General features: G+C 42.3%; 2 protein-coding genes across 2 annotated transcripts in view; both read right to left on the minus strand.

The window, feature by feature from the left end:
* prkd3 (protein kinase D3) overlaps positions 1-2400 on the minus strand; it is a 327516-nt gene extending 325116 nt beyond the window's left edge. The window contains exon 1 of the mRNA XM_078229586.1: positions 2314-2400. The gene's annotated coding sequence lies outside the window, so the exon portion shown is untranslated. The remainder of the gene's footprint in view (positions 1-2313) is intronic.
* A 16250-nt stretch (positions 2401-18650) lies between these two features.
* Positions 18651-21096, minus strand: part of mocs3 (molybdenum cofactor synthesis 3) — a 48028-nt gene continuing 45582 nt past the window's right edge. Inside the window, exon 13 of the mRNA XM_078229591.1 lies at positions 18651-19964. Coding sequence (XP_078085717.1) covers positions 19807-19964 — 158 coding nt within the window. The 3' untranslated portion in view covers positions 18651-19806. The remainder of the gene's footprint in view (positions 19965-21096) is intronic.

Genomic DNA, 21096 nt, shown 5'->3' on the forward strand with positions numbered 1-21096 from the left:
GCAACGTACACAAAACTCACAGGCTAATGTTGTTATTGTACAATGCTTAACTATACATTCCTTCCATAAACCACACACGTGAAATGAGACAGCTGTGGTACAAATGTCACATATTCATTACAGCAGAACGACCAATTTGCCTCTCATCAGCAGTGATGGCGAGGAAGGACATCAAAATCACTGCACAAGTCACAAAAGAACTTACTGGTCGGGCCAGTCCTCAAAACTAATTTGGTCTCATCAGAGAACAGTCGCTGCCTGTGTGATGCTCACTTGGCAGGTCCCTGTTATCTTGCAATGTGATCGGCGCCAAGAGGCAACAAGAACAGATTCTTCACGCTGACTGGCGTTAAACTGCAATTTACAAATAAATGAAGCACTGTGAGACAAGCCTCTTGAAGGAGGGTGGAGGGAAGAGGATTTTTAATGCATATGGTTTTGTTCTGAATCCCGAGTTGGACTGCTGTTTCGCATCAATGTGCACCACTTTATATAAACGCGCGAAATGAATAAAATACATAAATGCATCATTTATATAGTTGATGTAAATTCTTATCATCCCAGTGTGTTTAATTCACAAGGGTGTTTCAGAAGCGTACAAATATATTCTGATCAAGAAAGCTTAACTTGCTGTTTGCTATCTAAACAGTAAATCGCCTACTTCAATTTTAATTGGTTTTCAGATTAACAATTCTCACTAGTGATACCCTATTTAATACTGCAACTTTGGGACCATTCATCTCTAACTTTTCTTGAGGGTTATTTTCAAGATTGCTAAAACGCAAGCACATTTTCAGCTGCTGGTGTTCAGGGTGGTAAGAGCTTCATATGCTGAAACAATTAGAAAATACAAGAAATATATAGGTCAGCCATCGCGTGTGGAAAGAAATGGCTGGGCATTTGGGTAGATCCCTACTCAGAACCTCTTGGATTTCTCGAACTTTACAGGGATATAATGTCAATAATTAGATCCAAACAGCAATAACATGAGGAAGAAAATTCAAATATTGGGATGAAGATATCCCACTAACCCTCTACCTTTAAGTAGTTTATGGTACAGTAAGATTAATCAAAGTATTAAACTACTGTCAATAATGCACAGCTGTACTGACATCTGCAAGTAGGTTGCGAGCTTGGTGACTGCGATACATATATACTCAAAAGTATCTCAAAAGTTAGTTAAGTATTTTAGTCTGGTTCCCAAAACAGAATCAATTTAATCTGGTCTACAGATCTAATGTCCTCCGTCAATTTAAACATTAAAGAGTCAAGCAGCATACAACTGCACTTGAAAGATAAAAGTTGACACCCAGATCTGCATATTTACTAAAGGGGCGATACCACAACGGGGCTAAGAACAATATGGCTTTTATTTGCAGTAGTATTCATATTAAGGCATTTTTTTAGATTTTACTTTCAAGTGTATAATGATGTTGAATTATATGGCTACGTTATTCACACACATTTTATTATTGGCGAATACAGAGATGGAAGTTGCATAGTCTATATGTACGAGAAGCTGTATTTTCTTACGACACGATGAATAAACTTGCATGTGCAAAGCTGTAGGAAATGTTAGAAGCGAAAAAGAATATGCGATCAAATTTCATTTGAACAGGCAGTGATCATAAAGTACTCTAAAATTAATTATCTTTAAAATGGAGCTAAAAGTAACCAGAGACGCCCACTTCCAACTATTTACCAATGGGAGGATTCCGTTATTCCATGGGGATTTCCCATATCGGTCAATCTCGTCACGCCACTAGAAAGAGCAAATCGAGCCAGGATTTAGAGTGGCATTTAACTTTGTCCAAAGAAGGGAAAAGTCTCATGAACTCTTTCATATCAAATCGAGTTACGCGAGTATTGGGTGTTTTAAGAGGAGAAGGGGTATTCAATCGCCACTGTTATCCCTTAAAAGTCCAAGCTGCAGAAAGATGTGCTGAAGATGCTCACCAGCCAGGGGCTCTCTACACGCTGCATCTTTCTAAACATGTATTGAATTAAGGAAGGAAAAAGTTGCCACAGACGAACATCCAGTCACAAAAAAAAAATTCGTCTGCATGAAAGTCAGGAGCGTGAGGTAGCGCATTTCACAACCGTGAAAAAAAAGTTAGGCATGCACAGCCAACATTGGCAGCACCTATGAAGAAAAACTGGATCCAATTGTCTTCACACCAGAACTTTGCCCATCAGTGAGCAGCATTGCCAACACTACACGATTTGCCTGATGAGTTTTCTCTCCCTGGCATCAAAGGTTTATCCTATTTACTTTAAACCGCAACAATTGGTTTCTGATTTGGCAACACTCACTCTTTTCCGCCGAGTTACCCAAGTTTTCTTTGCGCCGTCCACTACATCTACGCTTCATGTCTCTCCACCCCTCAACTGCGTTTCTGCAGGGGGGGGGGGGTCGCATGGCATCCCGGGAGCTGTAGTCCGCAGGGTTGGGCACTTACCCCCGCCCGCAATGGAAAGTGACATCATTGGGAAACTACAACTCCCGGCGTGCTCGGCACGCAGCTCCACCCGCACATGCCCAGTAACTCTCAACTCCTCGGCCGTTATGGCCGAAAGGGGGCGGGGCGGTTTCTAACGGTTCAGCGTAGAGAGGGAAGACCGGGCCTGGGAATTTGCCTCAGGAGCTTTGCAGCTGCAAAAACGCGGCAACGGTGTTTCTACACGGACTGGGAGGGAAGGGGAGGGGTGAAGGACATATTGTATCCGCTCCGATGCATGAAAAAGAAAGCCCATGGCCACCGAGCTGGGTCGAAGAGCGGGGTTGTTTCCATGGAAACGTCCAGCAAGCGCTGCCGGCCACACCGAGCTGCCCATTCACAATTCAGAGCGAGAGCTCCCTTTGCTGCAGCAGGAACACAGTAACTCGACCTTTCCTAACCCTGACATATTCAGATGACTATCATTTTATGGAAAAAGTCTGCCTTAATGGTCGGTTCTGAAAAAAAAAGTATTCGACCCGAGGATCCTTTTTTTTCCCTGCACTCTTTTTCTCCCTCCACAGATGCTTCCTGAATTGCTCAGAACTTGCAGCATTTTCTGTTTTCAATTGCATCAGTGTGTTGCCTGACTGGTCTGCGAAGTCTCTTTTTGGAAATCAGTCATCATAGAAATCATAGAAACCCTACAGCACAGAAAGAGGCCATTCGGCCCATCGAGTCTGCACCGACCACAATCCCACCCAGGCCCTACCCCCATACCCCCACACATTCTACCTGCTAATCCCTCTAACCTACGCATCCCAGGACACCAAGGGGCAATTTTTAGCATGGCCAATCAACCTAACCCGCACAAAATGACGCTGGTAATCTAGTGATGGGAGACAAGGAAATAGCTGAGGAACTTAATAAGTACTTTGCGTCAGTCTTCACAGTAGAAGACATGAGTAATATCCCAACAATTCAGGAAAGTCAGGGGGCAGAGTTGAATATGGTTGCCATCACAAAGGAGAAAGTGCTAGAGAAACTAAAAGGTCTGAAAATTGATAAATCTCCGGGCCCAGATGGGCTACATCCTAGAGTTCTAAAGGAGATAGCTGAAGAAATAGTGGAGGCGTTAGTTATGATCTTTCAAAAGTCACTGGAGTCAGGGAAAGTCCCAGAGGATTGGAAAATCGCTGTTGTAACCCCACTGTTCAAGAAGGGAACAAGAAAAAAGATGGAAAATTATAGGCCAATTAGCCTAACCTCAGTTGTTGGCAAAATTCTAGAATCCATCGTTAAGGATGAGATTTCTAAATTCTTGGAAGTGCAGGGTCGGATTAAGACAAGTCAGCATGGATTTAGTAAGGGGAGGTCGTGCCTGACAAACCTGTTAGAGTTCTTTGAAGAGATAACAAATAGGTTAGACCAAGGAGAGCCAATGGATGTTATCTATCTTGACTTCCAAAAGGCCTTTGACAAGGTGCCTCACGGGAGACTGCTGAGTAAAATAAGGGCCCATGGTATTCGAGGCAAGGTACTAACATGGATTGACGATTGGCTGTCAGACAGAAGGCAGAGAGTTGGGATAAAAGGTTCTTTCTCAGAATGGCATCCGGTGACAAGTGGTGTCCCGCAGGGTTCAGTGTTGGGGCCACAGCTGTTCTCTTTATATATTAACGATCTAGATGACGGGACTGGGGGCATTCTGGCCAAGTTTGCCGATGATACAAAGATAGGTGGAGGGGCAGGTAGTATTGAGGAGGTGGGGAGGCTGCAGAAAGATTTAGACAGTTTAGGAGAGTGGTCCAAGAAGTGGCTGATGAAATTCAACGTGGGCAAGTGCGATGTCTTGCACTTTGGAAAAAAGAATAGAGGCATGGACTATTTTCTAAACGGTGACAAAATTCATAATGCTAAAGTGCAAAGGGACTTGGGAGTCCTAGTCCAGGATTCTCTAAAGGTAAACTTGCAGGTTGAGTCCGTAATTAAGAAAGCAAATGTAATGTTGTCATTTATCTCAAGAGGCTTGGAATACAAAAGCAGGGATGTACTTCTGAGGCTTTATAAAGCACTGGTTAGGCCCCATTTGGAGTACTGTGAGCAATTTTGGGCCCCACACCTCAGGAAGGACATACTGGCACTGGAGCGGGTCCAGCGGAGATTCACACGGATGATCCCAGGAATGGTAGGCCTGACATACGATGAACGTCTGAGGATCGTGGGATTATATTCATTGGAGTTTAGGAGGTTGAGGGGAGATCTAATAGAAACTTACAAGATAATGAACGGCTTAGATAGGATGGACGTAGGGAAGTTGTTTCCATTAGCAGGGGAGACTAGGACGCGGGGGCACAGCCTTAGAATAAAAGGGAGTCACTTTAGAACAGAGATGAGGAGAAATTTCTTCAGCCAGAGAGTGGTAGGTCTGTGGAATTCATTGCCACAGAGGGCTGTGGAGGCCGAGACGTTGAGCGTCTTCAAGACAGAAATTGATAAATTCTTGATTTCTCGAGGAATTAAGGGCTATGGGGAGAGAGCGGGTAAATGGAGTTGAAATCAACCATGATTGAATGGTGGAGTGGACTCGATGGGCCGAATGGCCTTACTTCCGCTCCTATGTCTTATGGTCTTATGGTCTTATCTTTGGACTTAATTTTAGGGAATGAGTCTGGGTAAGTGAAAGGGGTACGTACACAAGAACACAAAAAATACCAGCAAAGATAGACCATTTGGCCCCTCAAGCCTGTTCCACCATTGAATCAGACCATGGCCGATCTGATTGTGACTCTATTTCCCCTTCCCTGATTGCCAGTAGGCGAGCATTTAGTGGCAAGTAACATTCCTCACAACTTCGGCATGGTGGCATAGTGGTTAGCATTGATACCTCACAGTGTCAGGGACCCAGGTTCGATTCCCGGCTTGAGTTACTGTCTGTGTGGCGTTTGCACATTCTCCGCGTGTCTGTGTGGGTTTCCTCCGGGTGCACTGGTTTCCTCCCACAGTCCAAAGATGTGCTGGTTAGTGTCTGTGTGGAGTTTGCATGCTCTCCCTGTGTCTGCATGGGTTTCCTCCAGGTGCTCCAGTTTCCTCCCACAGTCCAAAGATGTGCAGGTTAGGTGCAGTGGCTATGCTAAATTCTCCCTCAGTGTACCTGAACAGGCGCTGGAGTGTGGGGACTAGGGGATTTTCACAGTAACTTCATTGCAGTGTTAATGTATGCCTACTTGTGACTAATAAATAAACTTTTTTACTTTACTTTAATAAGGTGAACTGTCGCAAGCAGGCAGCAATGGTAGCTTCAGATTAAACTTAACCAATATGAAGCATTTTGAAATCCTTGTATGCTTTCCCACATTCCAGTTGTCCAACCCCAATGAATTGTGTAATGGCTTCAATAATGTAGCTAAGTTAGGAACAAATAATTATTAATCCCTGAAAGGTCCTCAACTGTGTCATATTCATTGGATGTGAAGCTTCAAAAATAGCATCCATCTTTTTAGGTGTTTTATGTATGCCTTTACCATCAATAATGTGACTCAAATACTAGACTAACATCTGGAAAAAGTCACACTTTCTTGATATGCAGACCATACAATAGAAGACGTTCCAATGTTGCTTCTAAATTATTCAAGTTCTCCTGTTCACTGGACTCTAATTAGAATATCATCCAGGGGGTACAACAGAGAGACCACTTAAAATCTGATCCATCAGTCTTTGGAATAGGGCTGGTACAGATGTTATTCCAAAAGTCAATCTTTTATGATGAAAAAGACCTTCATAAGTAACAATGATAAGCAATGGTTGTGATTCAGCAGCTACATTAATCTGTAAGTGTGCTTATGAAAGATCAATCTTGCTGAATTTCTGTCCACCTGATAACCCAGCAAACAAATCTTCAATTAAAGGAAGTGGATATTGATCAGCACACAACAGTGGATTTATGGTTGTTTTAAAATCATCACAAATACAATCTGAACCATCTGGTTTCATAACAAGTATGATGGGAGTAGCCCAATCACTCATTGTAACCAACTCTAACACACCAGTGTTAATAAGTTGTACTTCTTTGACTTTGGGATGAATTGCATTTGGCACCGCTCTTGCTTTAAAACGTTTTGGTTGACTATCAGGCTTTCACTTGAATTCCCTTCATTGACCCAAGTGTCTCTTTGAAAACACTCTTGTATTTATCTAGAAGGTTCGGTAGATCTGTTTTGGCATCAATCAATCCATTGACAGCACTCCAGTTAAACTTTATCTTCTCCAATCATGATCTTTCAAAGAGTGCTGGAAAATTATCACAGACCACATTGGGAGGTAACTCTGCTGTTTGTCCACTCAACATTTATGTAACTTTTTAACAGCACAATCTCTTGTATGTGTGTGCTTAACATCAGCTGGTTTTAAAGGAGCCAGTTCCATCGACACTGTGATTTCTACTGCTCTCTAAGTCAAAGCGTGTTCAGTAAGCAATCTATTTTTATTTATTTTCAGAAAAACATAAACAACTGTGCATACACAGATTTGTATGAACACAATTGCAACTTGTCACAAGCATGATTTTACAGCAATTGCCCACAGGTGTTGCTCATGTGTACCTACTATTAAGTATTTCTTTTGATACCAACCAAGTAAACAAACTCAAACTAACTTAGGGACAAATTAAAAGGGGCAGCTCCCCAAAAGGAAGGGGGGAACAGCCCGAACCAAAAACAAAGTCGAAAGGAAACTTAAAACATCAAACCAAAAGGTGATTATCAGGGTCGATAATACACCCCAGCCCCTGCGGTGCCCAGCGGTCAACCTACTATTAAGTAATGCTTGCAAACCCCCAAGAATTAAAGACTAGTCTGAACAAGGCACAAGCAAACCAGGAGAACAAAATCATTGGGTCATTCAAAAATATGTTATTAATTATCTTTTAATGGATGTTTATTAGCTTAAATATTAGGGATGCAAAAATAATGTTTGACATCGGGGGGGTTGGGGGGAGCAGGTGGAGTCAAATGTTGAAGTTCATCCGATGCAACCTCCAGTAATGCATCCAAACAGAATTGGGAGCCCTACTACAAAGTCACTGGGCTTACCATTTCGTTCACAACACTGGGCCTTATCTGCTGAGGTGATTTTTCTCATGCTTTTGCAGACACAAAATCTACCTTATGGAGTTCTGCCTCTGATACATTGCTGGAAAGCAAATAGGATATTAAAGGTTACAAATAAAGATGGTTAGGTCTTGCATTGTTCAATTGCTGTCAATTATACCAACACAATGCATTAATAATTTATGATTACCTTATCCGTTTGTGGGCATGAGATCTGTTTCAATATGTGTGGTGACAGTAGCCAACTTTATCTCTTCACCAGTTTAAACTTCATTATCATCCGTATTGTTTATGTGACATAAAGTCATAAATATTTTTCTCCAATTGAACAGTGTTGAATCTTGTTCAGTCCCACCAAAACTCTTTCCCCTGGGCTGATTCCATTTTATTCCTTTACTGCTTGCACTGAATGAACTAGATATCTGTTTTCTGTTTCACCCATCACCAAGATCTCCTACTTCTCGCTCCACACCATTAACAATCTCTATCTGTACCTCACCCCACTACAAATGAAATTTGTCCTGACTCCACTTCTTTGAAGCCCCCCTCCCTGTCATCTAAAGCTCCGCCCTACAGAAATTCAAATTCATGAAAAGCCAATTGCAAAATTTTAGCTTGCACTCAATCTCACTCGCCAATCAGCCTTGCCTGTTCCCCAAAGCAGAAAATTCAAAATGCTTATTCTTCTTCATGGACTTGCCTCAACCTAATTCTGCAACCAACTCCTGTCCAATGCTCTAATCCATTTCCTTTGATCCTCTGATTTCTCGTTCTTGTGCTTCAGACTTTGGCCTGTGGCAGTGTTCCAACGAAACTCAAGGACCACCACCTCATCTTTAAACTAGGCATTCTACAACCTTCTGGATGCGATATTGAATTCAACAATTTGGTGGGATTGTGGTCGGTGCAGACTCGATGAGCCAAATGGCCTCCTTCAGCACTGTAGGGATTCGATCTCTGCCCCATTTTGTTTTGCATTTCTTTGCTAGTTTGTTTCTTTTGTGTCTTATTTCTCTCTTACTTCCTTTAGTTTAGTTTCAGATGGCAGCTATTCAGGATCTTGCCTTTCACAACCTCTTATCTGAAACACATCTTGTATTTCTTTATTGGTCCCATTCCCACTCCCTTTGGCCTTCCATGAATCTTCTGTCATTTAATCCCCCGTGCTCTCCGTCCTATCACAGGCCTTTCCTTTTATTGTTCTACTTTCCCCCCTCCCCCCCCTTTCATATGCTCAAAATCTATTGCATTTCTAATGTATCCTGGTTCTCATGAAAGGATTCTGACCTGTAGTATTAACTCTGTTTCTCTCTCTAAAGATGCTATCAGATCTGCTGAGTATTTCTAGCATTTTAAAGTAATTTATTGGTTATGAATGTTTTGGGATGTTCGATCTGAAATATTAAATTAATAGGTCTATTGTTATAAAAGTACACCCCTCAACCTAATATAGCAAGGCTATATAAATTAGTAATATTAAAACTCAATGTTATAAAATAGACGTAAATATTGTAGACTTTGTCATACTCAGGCGTACTTAACAAAACCTCAAGCAATTAATTTGAAACCATGGAAATGCTCTCCAGGAATAAATAAAAATGATGAAAGCCATATTTTCAAGCTATTTCCCGGACTAAGAATGTACCACTAAAACAGCACAATCCTTTGGATGATTCGTTAAACCAGCCAGTTAGCTGACGCAAGTATTTTCATTCCAACATTTTTCAAAAAGGAGGAAGTCTTAGTGTCCTAGCCATAGTTTCTCCCATTTGCAACCACCACAAAAACAGATTAACTGGTTTTCATTTTGTTTGCATTCCTCTGAAGCCCAACCATCCTCAGTTGCTTCATCAATGACGTTCCTTCCATCATAAGGTCAGAAGTGAGGATGTTTGCTGATGATTGGAGTGTTCAGTGATATTCGTGGCTTCTTGGATACAGAAGCAGTTGTGCCCGCATGTAGCAAGCCTTTGGCAACATTCAGTCTTGGCAGATATCTGATCAGTCTGATCTGTACCAGACAATGACCATCTTCCCATGACATTTAATGGTGCTATCATTACTGCATCCCCCACCATCAGCATCCTGGGGGTTTCTATTGACCAAAAATTAAACAGGACCAGCCATATAAATACTGTGGCTACAAGAACATAGAACAGTACAGGCCCTTCGGCCCTTGATGTTGTGCCGAGCTTTGTCCAAAACCAAGATCAAGGTATCCCACTCCCTATCATTCTGCTGTGCTCCATGTGCCTATCCAATAACCGCTTAAAAGTTCCTAAAGTGTCCAACTCCACTATCACAGCAGGCAGTCCATTTCACACCCCAACCACTCTCTGAGTAAAGAACCTACCTCGGACATCCCTCTTATATCTCCCACCATGAACCTTATAGTTATGCCCCCTAGTAACAGCTACATCCACCCGAGGAAATAGTCTCTGAATGTCCACTCTATCTATCCCCCTCATCATCTTATAAACCTCTATTAAGTCGCCTCTCATCGTCCTCTGCTCTAAAGAGAAAAGCCCTAGATCCCTCAACCTTTCCTCATAAGACCTACCCTCCAAACCGGGCAGCATGCTGGTAAATCTCCTCTGCACTCTCTCCTATGCTTCCACATCCTTCTTATAGCGAGGTGACCAGAACTGCACACAATATTCCAAATGTGGTCTCACCAAGGTCCTGTACAGTTGCAGCATAACCCCACGGCTCTTAAACTCAAACCCCCTTTTAATAAACACTAACACACTATCGGCCTTCTTCACGGCTCTATCCACTTGAGTGGCAACCTTCAGAGATCTATGGATATGAACCCCAAAATCTCTCTGTTCCTCCACATTCCTCAGAACCCTGCTGTTGACCCTGTAATCCGCATTCAAATTTGTCCTATCAAAATGAATCACCTCGCACTTATCAGGGTTAAACTCCATCTGCCATTTTTCAGCCCAGCTCTGCATCCTATCAATGTCTCTTTGCAGCCTACAACAGCCCTCCACCTCATCCACTACTCCACCAATCTTGGTGTCATCAGCAAATTTACTGACCCACCCTTCAGCCCCCTCCTCCAAGTCATTGATAAAAATCACAAATAGCAGAGGACCCAGCACTGATCCCTGTGGTACACTGCTAACTGGTCTCCAGTCTGAAAAATTTCCATCCACTACCAACCTCTGTCTTCTATGAGATACAGTAAGAGTTTTAACAACACCAGGTTAAAGTCCAACAGGTTTATTTGGTAGCAAATACCATAAGCTTTCGGAGCGCTGCCCCTTCGTCAGATGGAGTGGTTATCTGTTCTCAAACAGTGCAAACAGACACAGAAATCAAATTACAGAATACTGATTAGAATGCAAATCTCTACAGCCAGCCAGGTCTTAAATGTACAGACAATGTGGGTGGAGGGAGCATTCAACACAGGTTAAAGAGATGTGTATTGTCTCCAGACAGAACAGCCAGTGAAATTCTGCAAGCCAAGGAGGCAAGCTGTGGGGGTTATTGATAATGTGACATAAATCCAACATCCCGGTTTAGGCCGTCCTCATGTGTGCGGAACTTGGCTATCAGTTTCTGCTCAGCGACTCTGCGCTGTCGTGTGTCGTGAAGGCCGCCTTGGAGATTTGCATTCTAATCAGTATTCTGTAATTTGATTTCTGTGTCTGTTTGCACTGTTTGAGAACAGATAACCACTCCATCTGACGAAGGGGCAGCGCTCCGAAAGCTTATGGTATTTGCTACCAAATAAACCTGTTGGACTTTAACCTGGTGTTGTTAAAACTCTTACTGTGCTTACCCCAGTCCAACGCCGGCATCTCCACATCATGACTTCTATGAGATAGCCAGTTACTTATCCAATTGGCCAAATTTCCCTCTATCGCACACCTCCTTACTTTCTTCATGAGCCGACCATGGGGAACCTTATCAAACGCCTTACTAAAATCCATGTATATGACATCAACTGCTCTACCTTCATCTACACACTCCATTACCTCCTCAAAGAATTCAATCAAATTTGTGAGGCAAGACTTACCCTTCACGAATCCGTGTTGATTATCCCGGATTAAGCTGCATCTTTCCAAATGGTCATAAATCCTATCCCTCAGGACCTTTTCCATTAACTTACCGACCACCGAAGTAAGACTAACCGGCCTATATTTACCAGGGTCATTCCTATTTCCTTTCTTGAACAGAGGAACAACATTCACCACTCTCCACTCCTCTGGCACCATCCCCGTGGACAGTGAGGACCCAAAGATCAAAGCCAAAGGCTCTGCAATCTCATCCCTTGCCTCCCAAAGAACCCTAGGATATATCCCATCTGGCCCAGGACTTATTGACCTTCAGGTTTTCAAAATTGCTAATACATCTTCCCTCAGAACATCTACCTCCTCCAGCCTATCATTCTGTATCACACTCTCATCCTCAAAAACATGGCCCCTCTCCTTGGTGAACACTGAAGAAAAGTATTCGTTCATCGCCTCTCCTATCTCGTCTGACTCCATGCACAAGTTCCCACTACTATCCTTGACCGGCCCTAACCTCACCCTGGTCATTCTTTTATTTCTCACATAAGAATAAAAAGCCTTGGGGTTTTCCTTGATCCAACCCGCCAAGGACTTCTCATGCCCCCTCCTAGCTCTCCTAAGCCCTTTTTTTTAGCTCATTCCTTGCTACCTTGTAACCCTCAAGCGACCCAACAGAACCTTGTTTTCTCATCCTTACGTACGCTTCCTTTTTCCTCTTGACAAGACATTCAACCTCTTTTGTGAACCATGGTTCCCTCACTCGGCCATTTCCTCCCTGCCTGACAGGGACATACCTATCAAGGACACGCAGTATTTGTTCCTTGAACAATCTCCACTTTTCACTTGTGCCTTTCCCTGACAGTTTCTGTTCCCATCTTATGCTCCCTAATTCTTGCCTAATCACATCATAATTACCTCTCCCCCAATTATAAACCTTGCTCTGCTGTATGGCCCTATCCCTCTCCATTGCAATAATGAAAGACACCGAATTGTGGTCACTATCTCCAAAGTGCTCTCCCACAAAAAAATCTAACATTTGGCCCGGTTCATTACCTAGTACCAAGTCCAATGTGGCCCGACCTCTTGTCGGCCTATCCACATATTGTGTCAGGAAACCCTCCTGCACACACTATACAAAAACTGCCCCCTCCGAACTATTCGACCTATAAAGGTTCCAATCAATATTTGGAAAGTTAAAGTCACACTGTGACCTCCACACCTATCCATAATCTTCTTTGCAATTTCTTCCTCCACATCTCTATGACTATTTGGGGGGCCGATAGAAAACTCCTAACAACATGACTGCTCCTTTCCTATTTCTAACTTCAGCCCATATTACCTCAGTAAGAAGATCCCCCTTGAACTGCCTTTCTGCAGCCGTTAAACAATCCTTGATTAACAATGCTACTCCTCCACCTCTTTTACCACCTTCCCTACTCGGATCAGCGACTGATTTCTTTGTAATTCATGTGTCAGGACATTTCGATCCTTCTGTGCTGTAGAGTTTTGCAGGTTCTGAGGTGAGTAACTCTCCTCTTGACTCTCCAATGCTTGTCATTTTACAAGGCACAAGTCAGATGTGTAATGGAATACGCTCCAATTGCCTGGATGAGTGCAGGTCCAACAAACACTAGCAGCCTGACACCATTCAGGACAAAGCAGCCTATTTGATTGGCACCCCATCCATTACCTTTATTTTACTCCCAGCACCACTGGCGCACAATTTCAACAGTATGTAGCATCTACAACATACACTGCAGCAACTTGCCAAACCTCCTTTGATAATACGTTCCAAACCTGCAATCTATACCACCTACAAGTACATGGGCAGCAGACACAGTGGAATAACACCAGCTGAAAGTTACCCTCCAAGTGGTCTATTTGGATTTCTAAAAGCCATTCCACAAGGTCCCACATCAAAGGTTATTCCACAAGTGGTGGAGGGGGTAACACACTAGCTTGGATAGATTGGTTAGCTAACAGGGAGTAGAAAGTAGGGATAAATTGGTCACTTTGGGGTTGTGAGCTATAAGTAGTGGAGTGCCACAGCTTTAGTACTAGAGCCTAACTATTTACAATCTATAATCAATAAATGTTTTTCCAACACTGGCTGCCGGAAGGTTTAAAGAGCCCAGTGAAATTGACATGCCAGGGAGAAGGCATGTGTTCAGATAAGTGGATGGGATTTGGCTGGTCGGGGGAGTTGGGACATAAGAGTCGGACCTGCAGGTTGGGAGGAGTTCCACAGGGTAGGGGTAGGCAAATGCCCTAGAAGATGATTAGTCAGGGGGTGGGGGTTCAGCAAGTTGGGGATGTCTCATGCTGGGTGTTTAAAATAGTTACACTGAAGTTAGAAATGATTTCATTTCTTTTTACTCTTTTTGAGTAACTATTAGCCTAACAACCAGAACTATCCGAAGTTAGCTATTTATTTTGTTGGCTGGTTCCCAGTGCAGCATAATTGTCGAGAGGAAGTTAGCGCTTCTGGACAATTGCCGCTGAAACCCTTACCTCTGAACTTCCGAGGGATTCCACAGCTAGGGAGCTAGGAAGTTACAGGTCAATGATTCTGCATGCAACAGTGATGCACTAGAGCACAACCAATCTTCCAGCTTTACACTATTTTATATTTGAAACAAGGATCTGGGGTGTAGTTTTGCTGTGGCATACCTGAAAGGGCTGCAAGTAGCTTCCACATTGCCTGCGGAACTCAAGTTTTTAAAAAAATAACCTTCTCTTTGGGTTGTGTCAGACCTATTTTGCATAGACCCTTAATAAAACAATTCTGTGACTTCTCTACCAATGTTAAAATACTGGACACATAGTTCTGTCGTGCATTTAAACATCACAAATTGAGGGAAGTACACATTTTCTGCATTCGCGCATTGTCTTAACATGCCAAATGATAGGCAGGAGTACTGAATAACACTGAGTCTGGGAAATGGAGAGCAGAGGTCATGGCAGGAAGCTGGAAAGTGAAGAAGCATGTCCCTGAGCAATTTTCAATCCCATGCACCATAGATTTGCCAAAGAAGTCGGTAACAATGAGAAATCTATGCAGCCATGGGTCATCATCAGTTATTACATAAAAATAAGTTTTTAAAAATGTTACAAATATCTGTTAAGATTCATTTTCTTCAGGGTATAACTTTTAGGCTGAGAACTAATTTTTTTAATTGCAAGATAAATGAAAACATTTGGTTTGGGAAGCTGGCAAACACACCTAAAAAAAGTTATTGTGAATCCAAGGGTGACCTATGTTTATTTTACAAGGTCATAGTGGAATGTATTGCAAACTAAACAATGGGCTACCTCTTATAGCTTCTTGTTAGACATAGGATGTCTACACTGTCTCAATAAGAAGCTTAAATTATTCATGGAGGCCCCCAGAACAAAATGAATCCTGTGGATTAAATCTCTCTCTGGGACATCCCAGGCATTCCATGTTACCTTGGGGACAAGCTTGCAGGGAGGTTTTTTTGTTTTTGGGTGTTATCTGGTTGATTTCTCTGGAAAGAGTTGGTTGAACTCTGAATACTGAGCAGTTTTGAGGAGGCAAAGAGAGGGAGAGAATTTGCTGGAGTTGTGGGCCAGGAGCAGAGGGTTATCATGAACCAAGGTGTTTCTGATTTAGAGTCACTGAACAAGAATGCAGAGAGGTTCATGCAAAGCTGGGGGTGGGAGTGGGGGAGGGTCCACAATTGTGAATTGTTGGAGGGTTTTCCTCACTGAATGCTAGTGGAAGAACCCCATGAAATTTCATATCTTGGAGAGTTAGAGTGAATTCCTGAAAGCTGTGGCATGCCTCAGTCTTATTCCGAAGAGAAGTGGAAGAATCCTCAAGATTCTCTAAAGTATAGAGAAAATCTTCGGTGGAATTAAATCCCGAACATGGAGTATCTGTTGAGATTTTCAGGTTTGAGATATAAGTGTTTCCAAAACATAGCGTTAATAGTACTTTGTTTAAGTCTTGTGTAGTAAAAAGTTGTTTTTTAATATGAAATCTTGTGGCGTAATTCAGATTTCGAAGATACTGGTCTCCACTCAGATTGTAACAAAAGTTAAGACAGGCTTGCATTAATAAGAAAAAGATAGCTGAGTAAACATACATTTCCACAATATTTCTCAATACTGATTCAGGAAATTCAAACAAATTTGAATCTTCAAGGAGATAATAGCTTTCAAATATCAAGAAACACTTACTACCTATTATTTCTGTAATTCTATTTTACCCAATTTTTAGTATTCTAGCACATGAAGGCAAAATTACAATTTTAAGCATTTATAGGCCAACACATATCAGTTCTTTTTGTAACATGGCTACCAATAAAATGAATTTATGGGTCAGCTGCACAGGGTAGGGAGCAGCAGAAATCAAGGAGGAAATTAAGGCAAGAGAAAGGCACGTATAGTGTAAATCTATAACTAATCCATAACAGACCATAAAAAACTTTCAAATCCCCTTTCTTACAAATACAACATTCTATTTAGCATAAAATATGTTCTTATAACAGAAATTATAATTGAAAGGTTCATTATACAGAATTATTTTATACAGTCATTAGGGCCCAAACTTAAATTAATTCCATGACTGAATTTAATCAACAAGGCTCAAAATAAATCTTCAGGTGTTAGAACATAGAACATAGAAAGCCACAGCACAAACAGGCCCTTCGGCCCACAAGTTGCGCCGATCACATCCCCACCTCTAGGCCTATCTATAGCCCTCAATCCCATTAAATCCCATGTACTCATCCAGAAGTCTCTTAAAAGACCCCAACGAGTTTGCCTCCACCACCACCGACGTCAGCCGATTCCACTCACCCACCACCCTCTGAGTGAAAAACTTACCCCTGACATCTCCTCTGTACCTACCCCCCAGCACCTTAAACCTGTGTCCTCTCGTAGCAACCATTTCAGCCCTTGGAAATAGCCTCTGAGAGTCTACCCTATCCAGACCTCTCAACATCTTGTAAACCTCTATCAGGTCACCTCTCATCCTTCGTCTCTCCAGGGAGAAGAGACCAAGCTCCCTCAACCTATCCTCATAAGGCATGCCCCCCAATCCAGGCAACATCCTTGTAAATCTCCTCTGCACCCTTTCAATGGCTTCAACATCTTTCCTGTAATGAGGTGACCAGAACTGCATGCAGTACTCCAAGTGGGGTCTAACCAGGGTCCTATAAAGCTGCAGCATTATCTCCCGACTCCTAAACTCAATCCCTCGATTAATGAAGGCCAGTACGCCGTACGCCTTCTTGACCGCATCCTCCACCTGCGAGGCCGATTTAAGAGTCCTATGGACCCGGACCCCAAGGTCCTTCTGATCCTCTACACTGCTAAGAATGGTACCCTTCATATTATACTGCTGCTTCATCCCATTGGATCTGCCAAAATGGATCACCACACACTTATCCGGGTTGAAGTCCATCTGCCACTTCTCCGCCCAGTCTTGCATTCTATCTATGTCTCGCTGCAACTTCTGACATCCCTCCAAACTATCCACAACACCACCTACCTTGGTGTCGTCAGCAAACTTACCAACCCATCCCTCCACTTCCTCATCCAGGTCATTTATGAAAATGACAAACAGCAAGGGTCCCAGAACAGATCCCTGGGGCACTCCACTGGTCACTGACCTCCATGCAGAGAAAGACCCCTCCACAGCCACTCTCTGCCTTCTGCAGGCAAGCCAGTTCTGGATCCACAAGGCAACAGCCCCTTGGATCCCATGCCCTCTCACTTTCTCAAGAAGTCTTGCATGGGGTACCTTATCGAACGCCTTGCTGAAGTCCATATAGACCACATCCACCGCTCTTCCTTCGTCAATGTGTTTGGTCACATTTTCAAAGAACTCAACCAGGCTTGTAAGGCACGACCTGCCCTTGACAAAGCCGTGCTGACTACTTTTGATCATACTAAACTTCTCTAGATGATCATAAATCCTGTCTCTCAGGATCCTCTCCATCAACTTACCAACCACTGAGGTTAGACTCACCGGTCGGTAATTTCCCGGGCTGTCCCTGTTCCCTTTCTTGAATATAGGGACCACATCTGCAATCCTCCAATCCTCCGGAACCTCTCCCGTCTTCATCGACGATGCAAAGATCATCGCCAAAGGCTCCGCAATCTCCTCCCTCGCCTCCCACAGTAACCTGGGGTACATCCCATCCGGTCCGGGCGACTTACCAATCTTGATGCCATTCAATAGTTCCAACACATCCTCTTTCTTTATGTCCACATGCTCGATCCTTTCTGTCCACCGCAAACCAGCAGTACAACCACCCAGATCCCTTTCCACCGTGAATACCGAGGTAAAGTATTCATTAAGCAGCTCCGCCATTTCTAACGGTTCCGCACAAACTTTTCCCCCTTCACCTTTTAAGGGTCCTATGCCTTCACATCTCATCCTTTTACTCTTGACATATTTGTAGAAAGCCTTGGGATTCTCCTTAATCTTACCCGCCAAGGCCTTCTCATGACCCCTTCTCGCTCTCCTAATTTCCTTCTTAAGCTCCTTCCTACATCCCGTATACTCCTCTAAATCCTTAACACCTCCTAGCTCTCTGAACCTTCTGTACGCCTCTCTTTTCTTATTCACCAGGTTCATCACAACCTTCGTGCACCACGGTTCCCGTACCCTACCAACACCCCCCTGTCTCATCGGAACGTTGTCATGCAGAGCTCCAGACAAACATTCCTTGAAAATCCTCCACTTTCCTTCGGTACTTTTCCCCAAGGGATATGTTGAATCCAACATATCCCTTGCAGCTCTTTTGTAGGTGCTACAAAACGGCTGCAAGGAATAAGTTGGACACGAGGCCTGAAGATTTATTCTGAGCCTTGTTGATTTAAAAAAATCTAGATTAGTTTGAAGGATGTATATTTTCCATTAGAAAGCAGCAATTTTAAAAAGCAAGGCAGTTACTGGAAGGATTGTCTTTGCACTGTTTTTCCTATGCACGTATTCTACAATGTCAACTTTTAGTATTATAAAATCCCCAAAGACGTGATTAATCAAAGACTTCAATTCTAAAATAAAATGGACATCTTATGCAGGTAATATAGGGATTACAATACTATCATGCAAACAGAAATTTTACTTCATATACAATGGTATGGAGGATATAGGTTATGAAATCATTGGATACATCAAGCAGGCCTAGCAGAATCAAATGTTCAATTACATTCGGTCTGTTCACTGAATAAATCTTACACAAAGATTAGAATTAGAACAACTGATATTTCCAGCGAGTGTCAATCAGAACCATGAGAGTCCCAGTCAGTTTCAGAAATGTTATTTCCTTATGAGGCATCAGCTATAATGTACTTTTGAAACTTTCAGTAGATCTTCCCATCTCACACCACAAAAAGTTGAAAGTGCTCTGGAAGTGTGACGTTATGTTGGTGAAGATATAATTAATTCTGTATGTATATATTTTTTTTAAAATAAGCCAACCAGTCCAGCTGGGTTCTTTTTGGAAACACAGATCATAACTGACAAAATTATATCAAACAGATGTTGTGTAATTGTCTACATTCATGGAATCCATGTCATAATTAATATTTTTGTGGAGAACCTAAAGACAGCACTTAACGTTATATATAAAGATAAACATGTTTAATATTGAAAATTCGTGAAAAAAATCCATTACTGAAAACATGAATTGTTACATTAAATGTCCCGGTATCAGAAGAATTCCCATTCTTGTACCAACATCACAATTGTTAAGATATACAAAGTTCACCTGGCAGCAAATTACAACAAACATCTATTGCCAGAATTTCTGCATGGGTCATTTGCTTCATTGAGTCGTGATGCTATATCAATTGCACCTAAAAGGTTAACCTTTTAGTTCTCACAATATTCCACTATTAGTAATTCAGTAGCATCGTATTTGGTCTGTAACATAAGATACTTAATAAAATGAATCAACTTTAACCAGTGAGATTTTCCGTACACTTGTATTTAGCTACTAAATGTTTGTGTCCTTACTAACCAGTTTAAATATATTCACAGAAATTAGCATAATCTTCTCTTAAATGGCTAGCACATCAACTGAAACAATCTGCGAGAGGTTTCCATTCTAGTTACTGAGCAATACTGACAAAAAACTTTCCACTTGCATTCATTGACATACAAAGAATTAATAGTACATTGAATAATTAATACATTTTAAGCCTTTTTTTAAGAAATGGTGTTAAATGATTTGCTTCCGTTCCTCTTGTTTCCAGCAATCAATATTGTGGGAAGGTTGGATCAATCTTACAAGCCCAGGCCATTAGGCCACCCTGGATATCCTTCACTGATAATGAGCAGAGCTCATTGTCAAGTATCTCCTGCAAGATTTTAACAGCCTTCTGGGAATCATTTCCTTGTTTACAGATAACATATACTGGAAGTTTAAAAAAAATAGAATTAGGTCATTTCACCTGTTGTTATCAGAGTACTGTTATCAATGACAGCTCAAAATTTAGGATTTATCATTTGAACACAGCACACAATTAGTTGCCAGGGCTAATAGCAAACCCTTTGTTACATAAAGTGCAACATTTGCAAGGAATCACAGCCCTTTCTTTTGATGATAAATGTCAACAATTTGCTGATAAAATGTATACAGTATTACATAAAGTGTTGTGAGGAAAATCAATGAAAATAACAAATGTAGATTATTATTTGTTAGTAAGACCAGACTTTTTTTTTGCTTCCTGTGTTCCTTGGGAGACTGAAATGTTATCTAAAAGGCATTACAGAAAAGTAAATCAAGAGCGCCCTCTGGTGATGAAGGTTCAAACTGATTTATCCAAGATATGCTACACTTAGCAAAAACAACTTGCATTCTTGTAGTGTCTTTAACACAGCGAAACATCCCAAGGCACTTCACAGGGGTGTTATCATACACATTTCACACTAAGCCACATAAAAACAGGTGACTGAAAGCTTGGTCGAACAGGCAGTTTTTAAGGAGCAACTTAAACGGTGGAATTCCAAAACTGAGGGCCTTGTCAGCCGCTGGCCCAGCTGCCAATGGCAGAGCAAAATAAATCAGCAATGAGGAAGAACCCAGGAGGGCGATAGTGCTGGCAGAGATAACAGAGATGGGACGAGGCTGTGTCATGGAGGAATTTAAACTTAACATTGAGAATTTTCAAATGGAGGCACTGTCAGTGTGGGAGCCCGTCAACAAGCACAGGGTGATGGCGACTTGGTGTGAATTAGGTTACAGTCAACAGTTTGAGGACAGCTGAAATGTATGGAGGGTGGTGCATGGGAGGCCAGCCAGAAGAGCATTGGAATAGTTGAGTCTGGAGCTAAAAGAAGCCTGGGTGATGGTCTCAGCAACAGATGGGCTGGGCTGAGGTAATGTCAAAGACAGGCAGTATTACAGAGGTGGATGTTAGCAGTCATGGTAACAGAAAGGATGTGGGGTCAGGAGCTCAGCTCAGGGTCAAGTAGAATGCTGCTGCTGCAAATAATCTGGTTCAGCCTCAGATAGTGGTCAGCAAGGGAATGAAGTTGGTGAATAG

The sequence above is a fragment of the Mustelus asterias genome, chromosome 15 (genome assembly GCF_964213995.1).
Source record: "Mustelus asterias chromosome 15, sMusAst1.hap1.1, whole genome shotgun sequence".
Lineage (NCBI taxonomy): Eukaryota > Metazoa > Chordata > Chondrichthyes > Carcharhiniformes > Triakidae > Mustelus > Mustelus asterias.